Genomic DNA, 25,109 nt, shown 5'->3' with positions numbered 1-25,109 from the left:
TCATGGAATCTTAACATCGTCTTAACAAGACTCATGGGTCCCCCTTTCGAACCCATGCATTCCTGTGAAATGCAATATCTAACCTGGAAGGTCGCATTTCTCATTGCAATCACATCCCTCAGAAGAGTAAGTGAAATACAGGCATTTACCATACAAGAACCATTTATTCAAATACACAACAATAAAATAGTTCTAAGAACAAATCCAAAATTTCTGCCAAAAGTAATCTCACCATTCCATTTAAATCAAACAGTAGAATTGCCAGTGTTCTTCCCACAACCAAATTCTGTGGCTGAAAGGGCACTACATACATTAGACATCAAAAGAGCACTAATGTATTACATTGACAGAACAAAGCTAATCAGGAAAACAAAACAACTGTTCATAGCTTTTCAAAAACCACACATAGGAAATCCAATCTCTAAACAAGGCATTGCTAGATGGATAGTCAGATGCATCCAAACATGCTATCTTAAAGCCAAAAGAAAATTGCCTATTACACCAAAGGCACACTCAACCAGAAAGAAAGGTGCTACAATGGCCTTTCTAGGAAACATTCCTATGAGCGAAATATGTAAGGCTGCAACCTGGTCTACGCCTCATACGTTTACTAAACACTACTGTGTAGACGTACTAAATGCACAACAAGCTACAGTGGGCCAAGCTGTACTAAGAACATTATTCCAAACTACTTCAACTCCTACAGGCTAAACCACCGCTTTTAGGGGAGGTAACTGCTTTATAGTCTATGCCAAACATGTGTATCTGCAGCAACATATGCCATCGAACTGAAAATGTCACTTACCCAGTGTACATCTGTTCGTGGCATTAGTCGCTGCAGATTCACATGTACCCTCCCACCTCCCCGGGAAGCCTGTAGCCGTTTAGAAGTAGATCATAAACCTTAAACATCTGAACATTTGTAAATAATTATTAGAAACTCTTATCATACATACATATTCACTCCATTGCATGGGCACTATTTATACCAAACAACTCCATCCTCACCCTCTGCGGGGAAAACAATCTAAGATGGAGTCGACGCCCATGCGCAATGGAGCCAAAGAGGGAGGAGTCCTTCGGTCCCGTGACCAAAAAGACTTCTTCGAAGAAAAACAACTTGTAATACTCCGAGCCCAACACCAGGCAGCGGACTGTGCCAAACATGTGAATCTGCAGCGACTAATGCCACGAACAGATGTACACTGGGTAAGTGACATTTTCATTCTTACATTAGGACAGTTTTCTGCAGAAATCCAAAGCCCGCAGCTCAATGACAAATTAGTCTAAAGGTCCATAAGTATTTCTGAAACTGAAAAAATACAGTCTATTAAATAATTCACTGCCAACTGGTTTCTTTGAAATGTTTTTCTGGTTTGGCTCTTGTACCCATTATATCTGAGACTTCTAGCCACAGATTCTTTACCTTAGAGTTATCCACAAGTGTCACACTGGATCTGGATTTTTTTTCATGATCAATAACCCTGTGCACCTCTATGCGCAGATTGTCTTGGAGGGGTCATCTGCTTATGGCGAACCCCGGCCCCCCCTCCCCCCTCCCCTCCCCCCCACCTCATAGAGGCATGACTTGGCCCAGTTAATTCTATAGCTCAAGTAGGACCCATATTCCTCAAGAGTTGCCATATCTGGGGCACTGTAGTGCCTAGGTGAGTGGCATAGAGCAGAATGTCATCTGCGTATAGTGATATCTTCTCGGACTCCCCCTCGCACGCCCAAAAACCTGTGATGTCTGAGTGAGCACGGCCAAGACCTGCCAGGGGTTCAATCGTGAGGGCGAAAAGGAGGGGTGAGAGCGGGCATCCTTGGAGCATGCCTCTTTCTATGGGAAATTCCACAGACTGACTCCTGTTCACACAGACTGTCATTCTAGGGTTCTTATATACCAAGTTGACCCATTCCTTGAACTACGGGCCAAAACCAAACTTCTCCAACATTTTCATCATGAAGGGCCAATGAGCTGTGTCAAACGACTTTTGAGCACCCAGTGTTAATAAGAGATGGGGAGGTCGTCCCTGTCTTTGACAGCATTGATCCAGTTGTGGAGTCAACGGAGATTCAGTATCGCCGACCTCTTGGGCATGAAACCTGTTTGGTCTTGGTGGACCAGGAATGGTATGATGGCTATTAAGGACATAGCAAGCACCTTCACTTCAGTATTCCAAAGCGAGATCTGCCGATAGGAGTCACATTCCTCTTTCAGTTTCCCTTCCTTGGGGTTGACCACTATTGTGGCCCTGCGCCGGTCCCATGGGAGTGATCCCAACTCTTTGGCCTCCTGACACATACGGAGCAAATGGGTGGGTGGAGAATGTCCATATTTTTCTTGAAAAGCTCTACTGGAAGGCCATTTGGCCCAGCAATTTTGCCAGGTCCCGTTGCATCGATTACTGCTTCAGTTTTTGACAGGTCTACATCTTTATCTAGCACGTCTTTGTCGTCTCTTGAAAGGCGCATTAGGGGGTCTTAGTCAGGTAGTACTCAATTAACTACACATGCACATCATTATGCCTTTGGTAGGGGTCTCTGTAGAACTCAGCAAATTCAATAGTAATCTCTAGGTCTATAGTATGGTGGGAGTCCTCCCACCCTTTGATGGTGTGTATTCAGCGTGCTTCCATATAGGACCTCCCAAGCCAGATGATAAGCTTGCCTGCTCTGTCCCCCCTCATATTACTGGTGTCGCTTCGCTAGGTCTTGGTCTTTCGTCTCTTACTGTGCGAGCCTTGATACTCTTTTCGTAGGAGTGTAAGTTTATGTTGGGCATGTGGATTTATCAAGGTTCCAGGGTCTTTCTCCAGATCTGTTAATCGCTGCTCTATGCGCTCCATTTCTGCCGCTCTTTCTTGTGTTTTTGTGTTCAATTATATTTTGCTCTGTCTGAGTACTGCCTTATATGCCTCCCAAAGCGGAATTGCGGAGGGCACTGAGTCTTTGGTTTCCTCAAAATATATTTCATTTGTCACACTCACTTCTCTGGCTGTTGCCTCGTCTTTTAGCTCATAAGCGTTCAACCTCCAGCTACTCCCCTCTTAGTGGGCTTGGTCCCTATTCCTACCCATAAGTGGGAGTGTTCCGACAACCCCCTCGCCAGGTACTTCGCCTCCACCACCTCAACCTCACCAGCCAGAGCCAGGATTTAGTCCAGTCAGTAGTAAACATTGTGCCCCGAAGATATAGGAGAACTGTAAAATGCAGACTTTTTAAACATCCACTGAGAACCATTCCTGCTCCGCCCTGATACCTGTGCTGTTAGTGAGCTAAGAGGCCATGTGTATCCTATATTTGGCCTAGATTTTTAATTTTAATCTTGATGGAGCAACATTATATTCTGTTAAATCACATCCTGAACATATACCCATGTGAAGATGCTCCATATAAGACAATAAGAATAAGGGTCGGTAAAACAAAGAATTTGCTTAGGATTACACAACTTGGTAAATCAGAGAAGAGGATTGATCCCAGATTTTTCATTTTAAAATTGTGCGATTCCGCCACCTGAAGGGATATAGCTTTCTGGCATCTACATTTTATTTTTGGCAGTTTAATATAGCATGAAGCTCGCTCAGGAACTTAAGAGTGCTTCAGAAAAATAAGTACCTGGTTCCCTTTGTTGCATGTTCTGCAACTGGGCCATGCTGTCTGTGGAGAAAGCTCAGCCCATTTTGGGCTTGATGTTCCAAGAGAACCTGGAGCTGAGCCAGGTATCTGGCTTTAGACTGGGTCAAGCTTTCAGTGGTATGCACAGCCCTTTTATAGTAGAATCCATAGTTTGGAGTTCTGCTCCCGGCTCCCCATTTGACTCCAAAATATACTCTTGGACATATCACATTTTCTTCCTGTTCCATTGTTTCTGCCTAAAAAATTAGGATCACTTAAAACAAAAGTCCACATAGCAGTGTTATCCACGCAAAGAAATACTGTTAAAAAAAAAATTTCAGTAGAACTCTAAAGTAAAAACAATGGCAGTTGAAACTTGTTCCAACATAGAACTGTTTAATTTCTATTAAAGTCCTCTGACAAAGTAGCTGGACTAATAATACAGTAGCAATATTTTTTTTTAACAAAATGCAAACTAACCTTCTCAGTCTGAGAGGGACATCTATTACTTTGTGCAGGCCCGGTGTCTCACCCATCCTTAGCAACAAGCTCTGGCATCTGAACGCAGCTCAGAGGGTTGAGGGTCCTGCCTCATGATAAATTGGCAACTAATTGTACAGTGTTGGTTGTCATTATAAGTTAAGTTACCTATTTTAGGAACAGAAGGTGAAGCCAGCATACTTCTTTATGTGTGTTACTACGGTCACAATTCACCCGGCTGACAGAGTGATGTTATTGGATGTCATGGCTAAAAGTGTTTTCAAGATCTTTGACTTTTTTGACAGGTGTTCTGTAGAGTTGTATAGTTCTTGGGAGTTATTGGTATGCTCTAGAGCATGGATACTCAAAGTACGGCCCGCGGTCCTCATGCGGCCCCTCTGACCTTTACATGCGGCCCCTTGGGCAACAGGAGCACTGGGCAGCTGTTTGCTCGACTCCGCACTAACAATAAAAATATTAAGTAGACACGCAATCATTTATTTCAAACTTATTTGGTGCTAAAGAAAAGAAGTAACTAGGGACTCCTGCACTTAACTTTAGAAACGCCTTCATTTTTAAAGACATCTTGCAGCACAGGTGTAAAACTAAGACAGTCTCTTCAAAATTAAAAAAGTGTATTTAGTTAACATTCAGAACATTTTTGCCTTAGTACAATTTATTTTATCAATGCATTGAGATGTATTCATTTAAAAGTGATATTTTTCATACATAAATTTGGAAACATAAATTCTTTCCTCTACCCTGAGAACACCATCAATAGTAAATTTAAAGAGGCAAGCCTCTTGGTATGTGCACTTTATGGGTGGCCTAGGTTCCTATCATACATTAACAACATTATAGTTTAATAAATCAAACATAGAATCAGGTTTTGTGCATCGCACATCATGAATCATGTATTTCGAGGTCATCTTAAATGTGATAATGTAGAAAAAGGAGGGAAAGTGAGACTAAACAATTGCCTAAGATCACACAATTTGGAAAAGTGGGTAAGCCAGGATTAATTCCAGGTTTTCTGGTTTCCCATTGTTTTTTTTTCAGCCACTAGATGTATATCATTTGCTTCTCTTACACCTACGTTGCCACCAATCCCCCCAGCTAATCCACCCGACCGCCACTGCCCTGACATCAGTGCGGCCCCCAGGTACATCACAGACCAAACTTTTTGGCCCCTGGGAAAATGTTTGCGAGTACCCATGTTAGAGTGTGGCTTTTCAAATTTTCAGATACATGGATATGGTATTTCGACAGTGTGAACCTGGCCAAAGCCAGTGGAGCTCTGTCTTGAGCTGAAAAATTGTAATAGTTTTTTGTGTAGTTAAATTGGTTGTGTCTGAAATGTGTTAGAAGCAATGAGATTTGTTGGCTTTTTCAGGTCAGCTTGTACAGCATATATTGTTTTTGTACCACTTTTTTCATTTTTGTCATGCATTTTCCTCCTTTTCTGTTATACAATTTGTTTTAGTTTTTTGTAGATTGTTCTTCGAACTGAGCAAACCCACCTTTTGCTACGGTGGCTTCTCTCTAGAGGCTTTATACAGAGCCACTTTGTCAAGAACTTCTGTAATCCATTTTTCAAAATTCCTTATAAACATTGAGTTGAGGGGTCACACTGCCATGAATTCTGTTAGGAATATGTTGATGTTGAAGCTTTTCTTTGATATGTTAAAGGAAACGTCATTAAATGTGTTGCTGTGGGTGGCAGCACTAGAAGGTTTAAGATGCAATAAATGATATGGTGATTTATCCCACTATCGGACTGTTTCCTTAACTGAAATAAGATCCTTTAATGCAAGCATGAAAATCAAGGGCATGGCTGCACCTTGTGTACCCTCATAAGGAGATGATGCTGAGTGCTTCAAAGTTGAGCAGGCCAATCATCAGTAGGCGCTCTAGTTTATTGAACCAGCTTTTGTATCATCTCCCATCCAACCTTCTGTGATAAAGAACAGGTCTGGGCTGGAATCATTCAGAAGGTTACATACACATATGTATTATTTCATAGTCTTCTAAGTTTGATCAGGATATATGATCTGTTTTTAGTTTGGGCAAGTGGAAGGTTGTGTGGTCTTTGTTCTGGTCATGCTTGATACTTTATGTTGGATTAGTGGTCACGCAGTGGCAACATAACATCTTGATCCAGTAAATACAGGTGTGTGTCCAGGGAATCAGCTGACTGCTCTGGCAATTGAATTGGTTGATTTGGGAGTGACATAAGTGAACAGAGAATGACATATTGATGTTCCAGTGATGGGTGTAGTGGGTGCCCCGATGGTCCCTTGGGGGTTTAGCTCCTGATCTTTTCAAGGCTGATAAGGCTTCATTGTTTCTGTCACGAGAGGGCCTTCCGTCATTGTCTGATCTTTTTGTCTGAGAGCACATAGTTTTTTTTCCCCTGACCAATGTGGCAGGCTATTAAGTATGTTGCTGGTGCTGATTCTAGATCTTCAGGTTCATCCAAGAGAGGGAGCAAGATTTGATAGGGTTTGGCGGTGGAAAAATCCTTACAAGTGTGATTATTCTTTGAGTAAATAGCTGTTGAACATCTGTTTTGGTTACCCATTGCAGCAGAGTGTGGGTGAGGAGGAATGAGGAAAGGTTTGAACACTAGAATTAGGTACTTGGAGGCAGTAGGTTGTTCACGTAAGGGAGGTAGGTCAGAGCTGTCATGGCTTTGCCTCTTTTATGACTGCACTTATGGAACTATGTATGTATTAGGTGTGGGCATGAAAAAATAATTGATCACAGATATGATCCTTACAGGCAGTAGATGTAACAGCCAAAGATATGAGTGTTGAGGGGTAAGCAGGGGGTGAAGGGGATGGGCAGGGCAACAAAAAAGGCAATATGGAGATATTAGGAGAGTTAAAGTAACAGTGGGGTAGGGATGATAGTGGGTAGTCTGTCATTAGGGAAAGATACTGAATTGACAGAGAGAGAGTAGGGAGAATGGGGCAAGGGCAGAACATTTAGAAGCAGAAGTAGGATAGGTTAGTACCTTGGCAGGTTGGTTTGGGTAGCAAGAGCTGAGGTTTGATGGGCCCAGTTCATCTTAGGTAGTCAGAGATGACGTTTTGTGATTTTTTTCATTCTTTGAGTTTTTGTTGGTGACCTGCTTACAGAGCTTAGGAGTCTTGTCATCTGTTGCACAGAATTTTAGGAACCCCAGCAATAGCTTTAAATTCCACAGAGCCACGCCTGGTTGAGAAACTGTAGCTAGTCTAATGATGACTCATGAAGCCACAGATCCTACAGTAGGTTGCCTATGATCCACTCAGATATGGAACTGTAGCATTTCTAGTTATATCATTTGATTTTTCAGAGCGTACCACAGTGCGTCTGTGAAGCCCACCAGGTGTGTAAGTGAAGAACTAGTGGTAGCTTTACAAACCATGAAGCCTATTAGTATCTCCAGATCCGAGGCCCATTCTGATGAGTAGTGTAGATGGTCTAGTGATATCTTCAGAAGCCTACGATAGTGTATGATGCTGTTCCCAGATTTGTAAGTGAAGAACGCTAGTGATTTCTCCAGAAGTCACAGAAGCTGCAGTAATAGTTGTATATCTGAGCCCCACCCAAATGTATACGTGACAAACTCTAGTAATTGCTTTAGAAAACATTCAGGTTATATTTGTATCACTGAGGAACATACAGATGTGAATTGTAGCAACTCTAGCAAAAGCTTTAAAATCCAAAGGGTACAGTACTAGGTGTGTGTGGCCCACCTAAATGAGTAGCCTAGTTAGGAGGCTTAAAATCGTACTGTACTAGTTGTATGATGCCCACCAGAATGTGTAAGTGAAGAACTCTAGTGATTGCTTTCAAAGCCACAGCGACTACAGTAGTATCCCTATATCTAAGGCCAACCTAGATTTGTAAGTGAGGACCTCTAGTGATGCCTTTAGGAAACATACAGATTGCAACATTTTTTAGAATTGACAAAGCCTACAGTAGTAATTCTGAGAGACCTGTCAAGATCAGAAGTGTATCTAGCTAAGCCATAGCTTTTGAAGCCACAACGCCTACCATATTAGGTCTGTGAGGCTGCTCTGAAGATCTGTGTCCAGTCTAGTGATATGCATTTGAATTCATTGCTGACCTTCCTATGATGACCCAATTTCAGACAATTCTGAGCATCCATGGTTGTTGAATAAAAAAGAACCTTATAGAGCTCTTTAGTGCTTACCATCAACATCAACCAAATATTTGCCCATCTGTTGTTTGGAGGAAAGAGAAGAACTTATTCTAGGTCCCGAAGACGATGGTATTAATCAACTATCCCCCTGAAACGTATGCCAACTGTGTGAGGTTCCCCTGGCCGAGAGACAACTGTTGTGGAAGATACGAATATTGTTCTCCAAAGTGAGTCAATAGGAATATTTGGGGAATGTTGGTATTTGGTGAATGGATGTATGGGTATGTGTGTGGTGTGTATGTAGCAGACTGGTTGTGGGATTTGAATTTGTCTAGCATAATTCCTATACATACCATGAATTGAGAAATGTATTTTGTAAACTATTGTTGATTTAATTATGAGAAAAGAAAGTAAAAAAGATAGAATTAAGTGAGTGGGGTCAGTTTAATTCCTACAGATACTATGAATTGAGAAATATATTTTGTAAACTATTGTTTTAATTATGAGAAAAGAAAGTAAAAAAGATAGAATTAAGTGAGTGGGGTCAGTTTAATTCCTACAGATACTATGAATTGAGAAATATATTTTGTAAACTATTGTTGATTTAATTATGAGAAAAGAAAGTAAAAAAGATAGAATTAAGTGAGTGGGGTCAGTTTAATTCCTACAGATACTATGAATTGAGAAATGTATTTTGTAAACTATTGATTTAATTATGAGAACAAAAAGTAAAAAAAAATATTGAATTGAGTGGGGTCAGTTTATAAATATATGACTAACTCTATGTAAAAGAAAAACAGGCGAGCAGGAATTTCATATTATTGAGTAACATATTAATGACCCCACAGCTTTTTTTCATTTGGTACCATTTATTAGTAGATTTTGGACCTGACGTGTTATGTAAGTGAAAATAAGACTGTTTAGTTTGCATGCACCATCTAGATCTGTGTCTGTAAATATTTGAGATCAGTGGATAAAATTTGACAATTTATTGCGGAAGAAGAAAACATTTTTGGCACATGCACATTAAAGGATTTAAATCATTGTTGCATTATACACCTGGCAGGTTTTGTCATGCTGTGGTATACAATCACATTAACCCTCCCCTGCGTTGCTGAGCTGCAGGGGAGAAATAATTGGACCGTCTCCCTCTTTTAGAATAAACCATGTTGCCTAAGCTCTGACAGAGGCTTAATCATGCCCCCACGTACTTAGCTGAAGGGTGTGGGCAGCTTGCTGGTTCTATAAGTCCCCCTGTCCTCTGCTTTGGACCAGTGTGGAGGAGTTAGGGGAGAAAGTTTGACTCATCGCACCAGCTCAGTTCCCAAACCCCACTCTGCATGGACTTGAGAGGAACTCACTCCTTTGTGGCCTCTAGTGTTTTGGGAGCCATGGAGGAATGCAGCAACTCACACTTGCCTCAGTGCCCTGTCCAGAATTGCAGACAAACGGCTGGGGTAGGTGTGAGTTGTCCGCTTCATCCCTGGCATTCTGAAATCTGCGGGGCATAGGTAATTTGTGTGATTCTACTTGTGGACAAATACATTACTCCTTTGTGTTTTATGAAAATATCCACGTGGACAACCGGTGTTACAAATGGGTAACTTTTTTCTTCTTTATCATAAAATCATCACTGAACACAAATGGCAAAATAACTTTTAATGTACTGGATCACGTAGTAGTTTCATAGAGAACATGTTTGTAAATGCTTAGCTATCTGGGTGCAAATGCATTTAAAGGCTAAAAGTAAGTATGTTTGTTGTTTTTAGAAGCCATTTCTAGTCAAAAATTGTTTTATGGTGAAACTAGATGGTCCTCTTTGTCAAAAGAAGAGAATTGTAAGGAAATTCAGCCACATGTGCAACAGCTGCAACAATCTGATATGCAGTTAGAGTAGTCAGATTTGTTGGCTTTTTATAGTAGAATCTGAAAACAAACACTGCTTTCTTAATAGCCAGCAGCTTCTCGGCCATGCTCAGCGACAGCATTTGAGATGTCAGTTCATTTTGACGGGGCTCCATGATACTGGTCCTGTATGAATTACCATGTCATTGCTACCACTGGGAAGTACTGGCTTATTTGACTTCACTACAAATTCCATGATGCCTGCATCCTCCAAGAATACTTATCTGTAGCACCTCATACAGGAGGGACGAGTGATATTTGGTGTGATTTCTTTAGACCCTTTGTTCATATCTTGCCATGAGGACTCGCACATAGCCAGGCACAGGCAACATTTTCGCTAGTCATAGGCAGTGTCCGCGATAGCCATTTGAACCTCTCTTGGGCACCTGACTGGCAGAAACATGTTGAGCCTCCTGATCTAAAAAGCTGTATGCAAGATGTCCGGTTTTTAATCCTACTACACTGAAACAATAAAATTACTAGCCAACCCTTAGGTAATTGTAATATTTTCATGAAGCAATGAGCTCCTGACAAGGTTGGAGGCAATCAAGTTAGTGTTACCAATATTTATCTCAGACGTGCCGTAAAACCAGAGCCATCTAGCTATCAAAGGCCTTCAGACCCCATCCTGTTTATGCATTTGAAGTGGAGCGAGGCGCAAGCCCCGTCATGAGGCATACCTCAGTGGGTAGCACAGTGCACTGTTATTTAAAAGGCAAACATTTGTTTCCCATTCAGCCACTATCCTACAGAAAGTTCCCTCTTCATAAAAGGAACAACTGTGCCTTTGACCTGCTGTGTTCTTTGTTTGATAATATAACAAAAAGGATAAATAGTAGGTCATATCTGTTGTGCACTTCTCCCTCTTTTCATCAGCATCGACAAGACTATACATCTTATAATAGATCTCTTAGATTTTTCAAACACTTATGCATGGTCCCATATTTCACAAAACATTGTTTAGATTTTCTGATATATTTTGTCTTATTTATGTTATAGTGTAAGACAATATCAATGATGTGAGAGGCTTGCTTTTCAGTAGATAGGTTTTAGAAGAAGGTGGGAAGAGGTACATATTGATCAACATATTTCATGTTGGGCACAAGGATGGATTTCTCCTAAAAACAAAAAAAAGAAAAACAAACAACAACAAAAAACATTTCATAGTTATGAAATGTATTTGATTTATGGGCTGGAATCTGTACTGAGGTCCTTTTCACTATGAAGGACGCTACTTCCTGTGAAGGATGATTAAATGTGGATTCATGCCTAGGCTCAAAAAGGGAATCTGTCAATTTAGCAAAGATAGTTAAATTTGTAGATTGGTTGGAGGTTCAAAGATCTTAAAAAGCTATCCATAGATAAAGACAGGATAGTTAAAAGGAGTCCATATATATTCCTATTCTGTGGAATTATTTATCTTCGTTCAATCTCCGTAGACAGCAGACCGTTAAAACTTCATTGTTTCTCCTCGTCCTTCCTCCTTTCAAGGTGTATTTGGTCAGCCGTAGACAGTGTTCATGCCTACAATAAATAAATAAATACATAAAATAACATGGTGCTCTGCTACTGCTTATGCCATATGTTCCCATTCTTTCCTTTTGGTATCATTTTATTCATTCAGTAATATCTTTGCCTGGCGCATGTCACTCCATGGATTATAGGAACTTCTCAGGTTACCCCCATTTTTGGTGTACTGAATGCAGCGTTCATAGGCCCATGTGGCTAAGCTGATTAGTTCTTATTATAACTATACCTTACGCATCTCTCTCTCACATACCCTAAGTCATCACACTGTCAAGTCCTGCACCCAAATCACAGTCATTGTACCTCTGTGGTCATCTGCAACATAACAGCTCCCATAAAGGCTCACAACAAATACAACACCCTCTGAGGTGCCCAGTCGGAATGCTATAGCTTGCTGTCTGTGTGGGTAAACGCATCAGTGCTCTACATAGAGGGTAAGTAAGCACTATACAAATGCTTCGATACAAGACGTCTTTATAGGATGAATCAACAAACACATGATTTCTTCATAAGTGACAGAGGAAATGCGTTTTGCGATTTATACTGCTTTTCTAAAACCTTCTTAGTCTTCGTCATTTCAAGTAATGTGTTTGAGGGTCTAATTCAAAGACAGGCACATATTTGTAGATCGTTTTTTTGTGCTTATTAATTTGAAAAACCTTAAGAAATAATCCAGCGGCATGATGTATGTTAGATTGAGAACAGACCCATGTTACGGTCCTGTTCCTATTACTATTATGTGCATAGCTTTATGTCACTTAATGGTCATGATAACGTAATTTGGGAAATATAGCTTTGCCATGACTCTTATTCCAAACGAGCTAATGATGGCATCAGTAACTTATTTAGAAGAGTGCAGATCTTTAAGTGTTAATTAGGGTGGTATCAAGACCTTTCCAAATTGATTTAAAGAATGGATGAACGGTGTAACTGTTTATTCAATTGGGAAATAACTGAGATCCTCACCACAAAGAAATCTCTTTAAAATAGGTGTTCCTGTTTTTCAAAATGTGGAACATAAGACATAAGTCAAATCTCTATTACGCTTAGAACCGATGTGGTGCAATAACAAAGATATCTGCACTGGAACACCTTGCATAATGCCAGAGGTAGCATTTACACTATGTGAAGGTATTGGGTAGAGTGATCTACATAATGTGTGATAGCATAAGCAGAAAATACATGTGTTGTATATTCATCAAAATAGCTTCGAATTACTAGCCAGATAATCCTTATGGCATTGAAACATCATCTGGAGAGATAGCTTCAGTCCTTACAGAACTAACCATGCTGGGCAGAAACTGTATTCCTCCATTCTATTTGTGTGTATAATTGCAGTTTATTTAGATGGTGTTATTTGTTTTGTAGATGTCTCTTTCGGAGCATAGTAGCGGAACCTTCCTGTTAATACATCCCTGCGTCCTTGTCATTCACTGAATTTTTAGCACACTTCTTGTACTTCTCAAGAAAATTCAGGGTGCACATGAGAATGCAATTATTCAATAATTGTTACAGTTCAACTAAGTAACTGTTGTTACTTTGTGTGTCTTTACTGCACAGCAATCTCCGTCTCAAGACCTGTTTATCTAATTTGTTTTCAGTGTTCTCAGTTTTATTTTAATTCATGTTTTGTCCAACAGAACAAGATCCAAGGATTTGTATTTGACTTCATCACCCAGCAAGCATTTGACATCTTCATAATGATTCTCATCTGCCTGAACATGGTGACCATGATGGTGGAAACGGATGACCAGAGCCCATACATGGAAAATGTTCTGTACCAGATTAATTTAGTCTTTATTGTCTTCTTCACCACTGAGTGTGTGCTAAAACTCTTTGCATTGCGACATTATTACTTCACTATTGGGTGGAACATTTTCGACTTTGTGGTTGTGATTCTTTCTATTGTAGGTAAGTAAAGCCCATCAAAGATGTTTTTCTTTTGATTTATCATTCTTTTAATAGCAGTTGTGTTGTGAGCTACTAGTTTTTCAATACATATAAATTCTCACATCTATCTGATACCTAGGTTTTCTCTAGGCTGTAATATAGTTTGTTGGGTTAATACCTCTGCTTCAGAGAGAAGTATGACCTACAGGTGACCAATTTGAATTCAGAGTCGGCTCTGGCAAGCCACTTGGTAATAAAAAAAAATAAAAAATGACAAAATTAGTTTTGCATTTTTAAGGCGTTATATACACAATGCTCAGATATACTTGTGATTTATGAGGCAATATAAAGTTATTATGTAAAAGTCCCCAAGAGCCTGATCATTTAAACGTGCATAAAGTTGCCCTTTTTTTTTTATTTGAGTTGGAATCTAGCTAAGACAAGCCTTTCTTCACTAATATATATTTTAGCACACTCATTAGCTATTTGGCACTTTTATTAAAAACATCACTGTAACACCTGCACCGTCACCACAGATCAGAAAATGAGAAAACACTGGCTTAGGTTATTCTCAAAGGAAACATCTGGTGAGATGGTTGTCTGATTTTTACTATGAAGAAAACAAATACGTGTCTTGCTTTCACTCTGAGTAAATTACCCTAGAATTCAACGTTCAGTAGAACATTTGAAGATGAACAAATTTGATTGCTTAATTAAGCTATGGTCAGCTATGAATGTTTAATATAAAGAATAAAATAATGGTTTGCATATATTTGAGATTTATATTAATGTATAGTTTTAAAAATGTTATAATTAGCATTTAATTTCTTCATGGTTTTGGGGGTCACTGCAATTTAAACAAAATCAAGATAAATATCTATGAGCAATATGTATTTTTTGATACTCGCAACCAATATATGCTGCTCTTGGATTTGTCCATTCATGTGATTACTCACTAGTGAAGAAATACAAAAAAATTTTTTTTTTTACCTTTATAAGCCGTTCAAAAATGCTAACCAGATCCGGAAATGAGTCGGGCAATCAGTCAGTCAAAAATATTTTTCGACCTTTTTGTAAATATCCATAAAAGAACATATGTACAAAGTTAATTAATAAGTTAAAAGGATAAAAAGACATCAATAAATAGCAATAGTATATATGTGCATAAGATGATCAGTAATAAAAAAATAAAAAAAACACAAAGAAAATTACAGTAATTGGAACTATTTGAATTTGCATACCTGGTCGAATAGACATAAGGTCATCTAGAATGTATTTTGCAGAGCTGTGCAAAATTATAGCAAACGTGCTTAACAATTAGATTCAAGATTATTCTTTTCTTTTATCGCTGCAGCAATAAAACAATAAATAACCATACAGATCATATCAGACTGGAGAAACTGCAGATGAAAAATAGCTTCCTACACATCCTGATATTTAGTGATTTAAGAATTGGCATTAAAAACTTTCCTCTGCTCTTTGTACAGTTTACAGAATAAAAACGTCTGCATTTGTGATTGTTCCAAATGCATATCACATGGACAGGGTATTAGGTCCCTACTGCGGTACACCCTGGGGGGATAGGCCACTTTAAAATGGGCCCGGCCCAGACGAAACCTTCAGGAAAAATCTATGGTGCAGCAAGACAGTTGAGATAGGGTTCGATTTTAGATGTGGTACAGAAGGGAAGATAAGCTGTCTCCATGCCTTTCCCGAAATCGTGCCACTCTTTGTCGGTAGCCAATTTCTCTAGGGATTATTTTTTTGCTGCTGGAATATCCTGCTTGACTATGGCCCTAGGGTTAAAAAATAAGTCTGATCTGTTATGGCTGCTCAGGGACTCTTTAATGTATAAAGGAGCTAACTTAATCAAGTCCTCCATAAAAGGAAGACCTAATTCTGTGTGTGGGATTATAGCAGAAACACTCAAAGTGAAAGTAGATTTCTCAGAAATTTTTCTCTTGTTTGCAGAGATGATGCGCCCATATAGCCCCATACCCCAGCTCCAAATCTGACAATTGAAGTAGGCCCTGCCTTATAGATGGTGGTAATGGGCTTTACTGGTGCATAACCTAGTTTTAAAAAAAAAATTGCCTAGAGATGCCACTGCTTGATTGTATTGTATATTCCTTATTTCTCTAAGGTGCTTCCACTTAGACCCATTATCAAAGGGAATCCCCAAGTACGTAAAGGTTTGCACACTGCTCAGTTGGATATCTTCAATATAAAACTGAGGGGCTCTGGTTCTTGGGTGGCCACAAATCATAGTATGTGGTTTTGTTTTATTAGTGGAGAGTCCCAGCGCCATCATAAAGTCAACAAATCTGTTTAAAAGTTTTTGGAGGCCCCTCCCAGTTCTTGCCATCAGAACACAGCTGTCGGCATACATTAGTACCGGTTGTGGTCTGTCGGCGATCTTAATTGGATCTGCCTTTTCGTCAGTCAGAGCTTCCTCTAGGCCATTTATATAAAACCTAAAAAGGAAGGGTGTGAGAACACAGCCCTGCCCTACTCCTTTCCTAACCTTAAAGGGGCTGATGCATTGCCCCTCTTCCCCAAATCTGACCTTAGCTTCCATGTCATTGTGAAGTTGGGCCAACAAGGATGCTATCTTTGGATTTGCACCTTTATTGGTTAACATTGCCCATAATTAGCTTCTGTCCACGTTGTCAAAAGCTCCAGTTAGATCCACAAATGCCAAATAGACACCCTTGCTTCGCCCCCACATACTTTTCTCTAATTAAGTGGAGGTTCAAACATTGATTGACTGTCCCCACCGCCTTCCTGAAGCCTAACTGTGACTCCGAGATGATGGTAACGTCAAGAGCCCAGGCTTCCAAGTGGTCCGGGAGTATTCTCCCAAAAATCTTTGCGGTGGCGTCAGAGTGATTGGACTATAACAAGCAGGGTCATTCCGGTCTCCCGTTTAAAAGATTGAGACAATAATGGCACTAGACGATGATGGAGGAAGGACCGAGGTTGAGCAGCTCTAAAAACATTTACCAAAATTGGTGCCCAAAGAGTCGGGCAATCTATAAAGTGTTGCCTGATTATTCATCAAGCATAGCATGACAAACAAACATCAGGGCATGAGTCCCTTCAATAGTGTTACTGCAAAATACTTTAAAAGCTAGAGCGAAGACTCTTGATATTTAGGTCCAATATCATGTGCACAATTTTCAATGGGAACTGGTTAGCCTCACATGAGTAATTTGCATGGGCAGATACTGACACCCTCATTTTCTGATATGCGTAATGTTGACAATATCAAATCATTCTTTGAGGTTTGGCGGAATGAACAGAAATTAAGTGCTACCTACCTCGAGTGCTGTAGAAGTAGTCAATGTATTCCACATTTTTAAAGTTTTTATTGTAGAGATCAGAGCTAGGTCTGACTGAGAAGGATAAAAAACCTATGATGACATCAGCAGTTTTTGAAAATTAACATTGTTCTACTGTGCTTTGAAGGTGTAACCATAGAGAAACATTGCATGCCCCCGCATTGTTACCTTCATTCAAGGCAGTGCATTAATTATCCTGCCCACCACTCACAAATGTATTTAACACAGCCAGCTTAAGTGAAACTTAATACCTGGTCTGCTGTGCCCTACAGTCTCAGACAAAAAGGTATGTGGGCATGGTTCAACAGCTTTGGAAACTACTCTAGAGGTGAATAAATTCCATGTGATTTTTTTCCCCAATATTTTCTCTCCCATGACCTCAGTAAACATTTTCCCATTTAAATGATAGTACAAAAACGTATATTGGGGTTCTTCTTAGTATTCAAAAATGCTAGTGTCAAGTGCCACTACTACACTGTTTTTTACCGAGTAGATTTACGTATTGATTAGTCATCAGAAATCAGCCTTTGCCTTAGCCATGCTTACTGAACTTAAAGGCGTTCAAATTGTGTGTAAAAGAAGAACCCAGGAGGGTGAAGCCATGCCCCTATAAGGTCAAAAAGAAAAGCACTGTTTTTGCACTTTCTGGAAGAAAGTAAAACCTAATTTCTGACCTTCAGCAAAAAATTATTCTCATCTTAAATGAAATTAGGCACACTGATCTGCAATAAAATTGTATCAAAATGACAGTTACTCATGCTATTACTTCCAGCTGAAGATGATATCGGTGTAAAACGTCATATCCTACATTTAAAAGAACTGACAAAATGTAAATCTGCATCATCTCTATCCAAACCTGGCAACTGCACTCTGCAGGTTGTTGAAGGAAATTAAGTACTATTAAAGCTCTGACTAACTTTAATTATTCTGTGAAAACTCGGCAAAATCAGATAGCCTGAGAACTAAGCATTCTACTGTTCAGTGTTTTCTGACAGCAGTTCATCAAAATTATTCATGGAAAGCATTTAAGTGAACTTGTTCCTCGTTTGCTTTATTATTGTCTAATCAATCACTATTATATGGATTTATCATTGATGGTGTCGTCCCAATCTACAAATGCCTATTAACTATTAGTTGTAAGACCCGCTTCTATGTGCGATTGCATTGCTGTCACTAGTCTGTTAACTTAGTCGAAGCATCCCTTCTACTGCCAACTCAAATCTGAGTCTTTTATTCATCTGGTTTTGTATCACCATGTTGTTCGAGTCTTAGCACGCTGGCACCCTTACACTTATGCACAACTATTCTGAAACAATTGCTTTTAATAATGTTCTAACATCAGTGTGCACGGGCCAATACGTTTCCGGATAGAGGTTAACTCTAATGTCTAATATTTTTGGCATGAATGCAGCACTTAACATAAAACATTGACACTGTACTGCATGTACATTGCTAAGGCTGCAGAAAAACTCTAACAATTATTTTTTACATTCCTTCCAAAAATATTGCTCCTCAACTATTGCAACAAATCCAACACAATTGAAAAATGTCTTCTTTATACAGTTTCTTACTTCAGTTATTAAATTGCATCAGAGTTTAAACAACTGGCCTAATCCTTACTCACATTTCCCAGTATTCTTGAAGGCACCTCTTTTATTTTCTTTAATAATCCTCGACTGATCAAGAATGGTGAGGGGTTAAAGATGATCTTAAAGTGCATATGTTGCAGCACACCCGCCCCCACATTCATTTGAGAGTACTGTTAGATCTTTTCACTTCCTTTAGCATTTCAAGGGAACTTCTGTTTCCAGCTTTCTTAAAACGAGTTCAGCTTAACTAAGCTCTGGAGACACTAACTCCAGTTCAACTCCTAGAGACCTCTCTCTAACCATGTCTATTTAACTTGGGAATAATTGTGCTTTCTGGTTGATAACATTTAGTAATGACAGTCTGTTATTCCCCCCTTTAACCTGTATTTCACCACTTTTAAACACTGGATTATCAGAAATGTCTTTAAAATAGCACAAGTTAAGACAAAAGAGAGTGCACTTTCACCATTATTCCTGCTTTGATCTACTTCAGAATTTGCACTCTGTTGACTGTCTCCAACTTTCTGTGCAACTTGTAATTGTTTTATCCTAGGATGTTGGTAGTTTGCTTCAATAGTCTTAAATTGCTACATAATAGAAACATGATAGCTCTGTATTGAGGAAGTCTCGTAGTCCCATTTTAGTACTAAATCGCCCTCCCTCACCCCAGCTATCCTGAATACTTGGTGAGAACGCATAGCAGTGTCACTTAACAGTTATATGTTCACCGAACAATTCACTCAGTCATATTCACTAACACTTGTGTATTAATTGTGCTATGATTTTGTGTTTCAGAATGAGCATTGTTGTGCATCAGAAACATACCTAATATTGTACTAAGAGCTTTTCTCCTTTATATTTACTACAGTAAATTGTAACAATTCTTTTGTTCATAGGAATGTTCCTGGCTGATATCATTGAGAAGTACTTTGTTTCACCCACCCTATTCAGAGTCATCCGGTTGGCCCGCATCGGCCGTATACTGCGCCTGATCAAAGGAGCCAAAGGAATCCGCACCTTGCTTTTTGCCTTAATGATGTCTTTGCCTGCCTTGTTCAATATTGGCTTGCTGCTCTTCCTGGTTATGTTCATCTTTTCTATATTTGGAATGTCCAACTTTGCCTACGCCAAGAAGGAGGGAGGGATTGATGACATGTTTAACTTTGAAACGTTTGGCAATAGCATGATCTGCTTATTTCAGGTCACTACCTCTGCGGGATGGGATGGCTTGCTGTTACCCATCTTAAACCGGCCTCCTGACTGTGATCCCAAGACTGAGAACCCTGGGAGCCCTGCCTCAGGGAACTGCGGCAACCCGTCAGTGGGGATATTTTTCTTTGTCAGTTACCTCATCATATCTTTCCTGATTGTGGTGAACATGTACATTGCCATTATCCTTGAGAACTTTGGCGTGGCCACAGAGGAAAGCGCAGAGCCCCTGAGCGAGGATGATTTTGAGACCTTTTATGAAATATGGGAGAAGTTTGACCCAGATGCCACTCAGTTCATTCAGTACAGTAAACTCTCAGATTTTGCTGATGCCCTGGAGCATCCCCTTCGACTTCCTAAGCCAAACACCATTGAACTTATAGCCATGGACCTGCCGATGGTAAGTGGGGAAAGGATTCATTGCTTAGACATTCTTTTTGCCTTCACTAAGCGTGTACTGGGTGACAGTGATGAGCTGGATATGTTACGGCAGCAGATGGAAGAGAGGTTTGTGGCATCAAACCCATCAAAAGTGTCTTATGAACCTATTACAACCACGCTCAGGCGCAAACAGGAAGATGTCTCTGCTATCATCATCCAGAGGGCCTACAGGCGGCACTTGGCAAACCGGGGCTTCATTTGCCGGAAGCCAGCCTCCACTAAGCTTGAGAATGGAGGTACAAATCCGGACAAAAAGGAGGGCACCCCGTCCACTGCATCCCTCCCATCCTATGACAGTGTAACAAAACCTGAAAAGGAGAAACAAGAACGAATAGAAGAAGAAAGAAGAGATCGAGTGAAAAAAATAAAAGATGTCAGGGAATCTAAGTTTTGAAGCAATTCACCTATTCAAATTCACAAGCAAAGATTGTTTACAGACATCATAAATATATCAATGCAGGACAGCTATGGAAATACTTATCTGAGGATATATATATACCAAACTTAGTCTGCTTCCCATGTGACATTGTTGCATCTAAAGCAGTGACACACCACCTGTTTAAAGGAGTATAATGCGACCCTTGTAATGAACAAAGGATTTTATATTGGTTTGGGCAGGTGGATACTGCATGTTCCACATAAGTCAGTGCAACTAAAGACAACAACAAAAGGCTGCTAGGATCGGGTATATTTCCCAAGCAGTGCAATGGAATTTATGTTTTTTCCATTTTATTGATTGTTAAATACAGAAAGCACTACTTAAGGGGTATGTTTGTTCACACAAAACTATATTTGCATTGTTTCATTTAGTTGAGCAGAAAACTAACTCGGAAGAAAGCGTTCAGTTCATGCCACTTAATTATCATGGTTTATTTGGTAACCCATCATACGTTTTACTACACGGGATTCACTTAGTTTGGAAGATGGGGGGAATCAGGTTTTCTTTCGGGCTGAGAAGGACTTGCTCAGACCGACTCCAAAAAAAATATAAAAATATAAATGTGCTTGTTCAATGCATAGAAATGATTTGCATGATGGCATGCTCTGATCAGGAATCATGCATGAAGAACCATAGACCACAAAGGCGCCAGTACTCTGTCCACTGCAGTGGCAAAGCCATAAGTTGAAGGCACTCCACTGAATACTGAGCACTGTATTTGGAGACAACTTAATATATGCCCTTCAAAATATTTACCGATTCTTAAACTTTTCATAAGTTGTATGGGAACAAGCAATCAAACAATTTTGTGTGTATGTTTAATAAATTTCTTTACATACAGTCATTGTCGCACATTAAAACAAAAACATGTTGCTGCTGCCCCTTCCTCCTCTTTGGGGGAAGCTGTAAATCACTGAAAGCTTGTACTGCAGTGTCACTGTAAACCAAAACCTAGGGCTTAAACAAATCTCTGTATTTTGCAGTATTTGTTATTCACACTTCATTCTGAAGAGGAAATGTGTTTATAGTGTGAAAGAAGTGCTGTATTAGGTTGAATTTCTGACCTCAGTAATAAACGTCCTGGTGGGGGCTAGGGGCCCCTACTAGCTGAATCGACTATACAGGAGATCAGTTCAGGTTGCAAAATTTGCTACTTCTCTTTTAGTAGTTGACTTTGCATAACATTGTATCTGACCTTAGTCATGCCAACTTCTAACCCATGTCAAAATATATGATGCTTTTTTAGTCACATCTTATTTACATCAGCTGTTGCCAATTTTCTTTTGAGTGAAGAGAATGCATGTGTGCCCGGGACAGTTTCCATTTTACTTTCCTGGTGGTTTCAAGCTAATGCATTAAGCTGCATGGCTTTCTTTGCTTCTGTGGTCATATTGTAGTTTAAACATGCAAAGACTTCCATCGGCCTTACTTGAATTTATCCACTCTGTCTTGTTTTTTTTCATTCTAACAAAGTGGCCGGCTATCCACTAGAAACGCTTGGCCTTTTGACTATTTTATTGTTGGTCATCTTTGCAACAGAAAATGCATTTTCTGGGGAAACCCCACAGAAATGTATCTGATATTACGTTTTATTCTTGTGTCCTAAAATGATATGATTCGTCAAAAACTCTGGTTTTGTTATGTGCAATTTGCAAATGAGCTGCTGATTACCCCACCTTGTTAAAACAATCTTCATTGCAGGTTGGTCATAAGTGTCTTAGCCAATGGGTCAGGGGCACTCTGAAAGTATATAAAAAAAATACCATTGCCAATCTTCACTTGCTGTGTTGACCCAACATGGTAGTCAATCATGGTAAGTTTCATGTCTAGTAAAGTACAGGAAAGCAAGCAAATAGTTTAAATGTGGACCAAAACAAATATTACAAAATGGTAAAACAGCAAAAATTAAACAGTCCTAATTACGCACCCAACAAAATTGCAGAACCTCTTTTTGCCTAGACATTGGTGCCAAGTCAGACTTTGTTTTCTTAGTCTAGCAGCGAAACATCAACAGTAAAATCATCAAAGAACCTGTTGTACTGTATCAGATACCATAGAGAAGCGCAATTTCTACCATGTTAGATGCCCCAAGTAAGTTAAGCTATCATGTATAATAAAAACTAGCTTGCAAATGTAAAGGCAATGTCGTCAACAGCACAAAAAGCTGAAGGTGTGGTTGAACTTTTTAAGAGGATTATATATATATATATACATATATATATACTGTAATATATTATTTTTATTTTAACAGCATGTTTTTGTAAATACAAAATTACAAATTAAATAGAATGGCTTCTGGCTAATGCCATTGTCATGTTTAATTTTATTTTTTTATTTCTTTTTAGAAATTTGAAGCTTTTAGCCAATGTACATCCCGAAACAGACAAAAAAGCTTTTGTTGCAAATAGTCTTAAAATATAAATTGTTTTCTTTATCCAGTGTGCAATAAATTATGACCACTTCTATGCAAGATTTGGCTAAACTTCATACTTGATGTTGAGCCCTACTGTGGGCTCTGGATCCATATGCAAAGATTGGTACATCTAGTTCTCATGCTGGTGAAGTCATCAGGCTACTTGAACAACTTGCTAACAATTTTTCCACACATAGTGTTTCCTTATGTAATCAATCACCTTATTCGAATTTAATCTGGCCTTTAAGTATCTGTGACTGGTACTGCAAAAAAGTGACATCTTTCACAAAACCATTTTCAATAGGCTTGGTCCTTAAGTGATCATGTAGCTGGTTTTTGTAGGGTGTGTTGTTTTTTTTAAAACGCTTTATACCCCTCAAAAACAACTTCTGTTCCACGTACATTTAATTGATTTATTGATTTCATTCTTAGTAGCAGAATGACACATTCACCAGCAGTTTACAGGCAGTTAACAGGCTTTGAAAATTTGTCTTACATTTTTGTATGTCTTCATTGGGTGGGATGTTGGGGAGGGAAAATGGGAGGGTGGTTAAGCTTCAGTAAAAAATAGAAAAAAGTACAAAAAAATAAATAAAAGCAAAATCCACGAAGAGGTCAGTCAGAAACGCAGCATCTGTTACAGCACCAATGCATTTTTTTTCTAACAAGGTTTTAAATGCAGTATCTAAACACCCACAATCAAAACTGAAGCGCTGCTGCTGCTATTGATTTAAAAGCATAGCCAAAGGGTCAGGCAAGGTGATTGCCTCCGTTGTCTTCCTTTTGCACCTTCATTTTATGAACTGGTCTTTCAACACTTTTGTAAATCAAAGCAGTGTGAGAGGATGGAAGTTTATGGACTGCTGTGCTCACAATTCCTAAAACATCCCCATTTGATACAGAAGCTATTATGAAAGATGCAAAAAATTAACACGGCGCGGTGAAACCTCTTCCAAGTTTTAATTTCTTTTTGCCGCAATGAAATGTAGACTATGTAAAAGGCCAATAGAAAAGATTAGTAGTGTATTAGTAAATGCATGGAGGCTAATGCTGTTCTTACCCAAACATGCTAAAAAATTACGTTATTACTATAAGCCAAAAGGAAAAATACAAATAAACATTACCCTTTTTACTGTACCAGGTAGGGATGTGTCTGTGCACCTTTTGTTTGTTGCCTGCCTCTTCTTTTTTGCCTCAGCTATTAGTTTGCTATGATTTACCTATAATACTATTTTATGACATTGCTGCGTTTGAACTGTTTTAATTAAATAACTGACAGAAATGTCCTAGATTTCCGAGATAATCCTCTCAGTCCTCTGTAAAAAGTAATGTGCATGTGTTTTCTGAAAATATTTTGTTAAAACATTTTGTAAAAGGTAAGTTTATGAATGTTTTCTTCTGCGAAGACATCTTAATTGTAGTCCCCCAAAATTTTGAAAAAAAGTCATAACATTTTTCTCTATAGTATTCTGCCAAATTTGTGGAAGTGAAAACCCTTATTTTGCACACAACTAATATCTAGCTGTACACTACAATAATGTACAGGAGAGATGTTTACATTTCTGATATACTGCATTTTAATGCTACGTTTTTCTTTCACGTTCTCCACAAAATTCTTATTTTCAGTATTTGTTACTAGGGGAAGAAGAGGTATATAAATGGTATGCCTTTTTCCTAAAGTTTTTTTTTGTATGCAGACATTCATGTTAAAATGGAAGTTTCTAGAAGAAACGATAATTTTTAAGCAGCTGGCGACAAAGTACCAAAAAAATGAAACGGCAAAATAAATTGCAATCTAGATGAATTAGTAACTGTTAACAGAAGAATTACATTAAATTATTAATGAGCTTGAAAACCGTGGTCCTCGGTGTAATACTTTTGAAAGGTGGTTGCCAGCATGCCCTGCTGTTAAAAAGTCAGATCTCACATTGCTCCTACTCACGTAAAAAGTAATAATATTGGATAGAAATTGTCCTCTATTTGAAGCATCTGAAACCCATAACACCCATGCTTTGGACCCTCGAGCAAATCAACTATCAACAGTTAGTGCCTAGCAAAATGTGCTTTCCTTTTAACCTTTCGGTTTTTGTTTATTATCTTTTTG

The 25,109-nt window shown here is 39.1% G+C and overlaps 1 protein-coding gene across 5 annotated transcripts in view; it reads left to right on the top strand.

Moving 5' to 3' along the window:
• SCN8A (sodium voltage-gated channel alpha subunit 8) overlaps positions 1-24,831 on the top strand; it is a 554,114-nt gene extending 529,283 nt beyond the window's left edge. For 3 of the 5 annotated variants that reach the window (XM_069230860.1, XM_069230857.1, XM_069230859.1), the window contains 2 exons: positions 13,324-13,594; positions 19,400-24,829. In XM_069230860.1, coding sequence (XP_069086961.1) covers positions 13,324-13,594; positions 19,400-20,547 — 1,419 coding nt within the window. In that variant the 3' untranslated portion in view covers positions 20,548-24,829. Of the gene's footprint in view, positions 1-13,323; positions 13,595-19,399 lie in introns of all 5 variants that reach the window. The other 2 variants (XM_069230856.1, XM_069230858.1) reach the window with 2 other exon arrangements.
• Positions 24,832-25,109: the final 278 nt, after the last annotated feature.

The sequence above is a fragment of the Pleurodeles waltl genome, chromosome 4_2 (genome assembly GCF_031143425.1).
Source record: "Pleurodeles waltl isolate 20211129_DDA chromosome 4_2, aPleWal1.hap1.20221129, whole genome shotgun sequence".
In the NCBI taxonomy this organism is placed as follows: Eukaryota; Metazoa; Chordata; class Amphibia; order Caudata; family Salamandridae; genus Pleurodeles; species Pleurodeles waltl.
The sequence above is the reverse complement of the archived record's forward strand: the minus strand, read 5'-3'. Positions and strand labels throughout refer to the sequence as shown.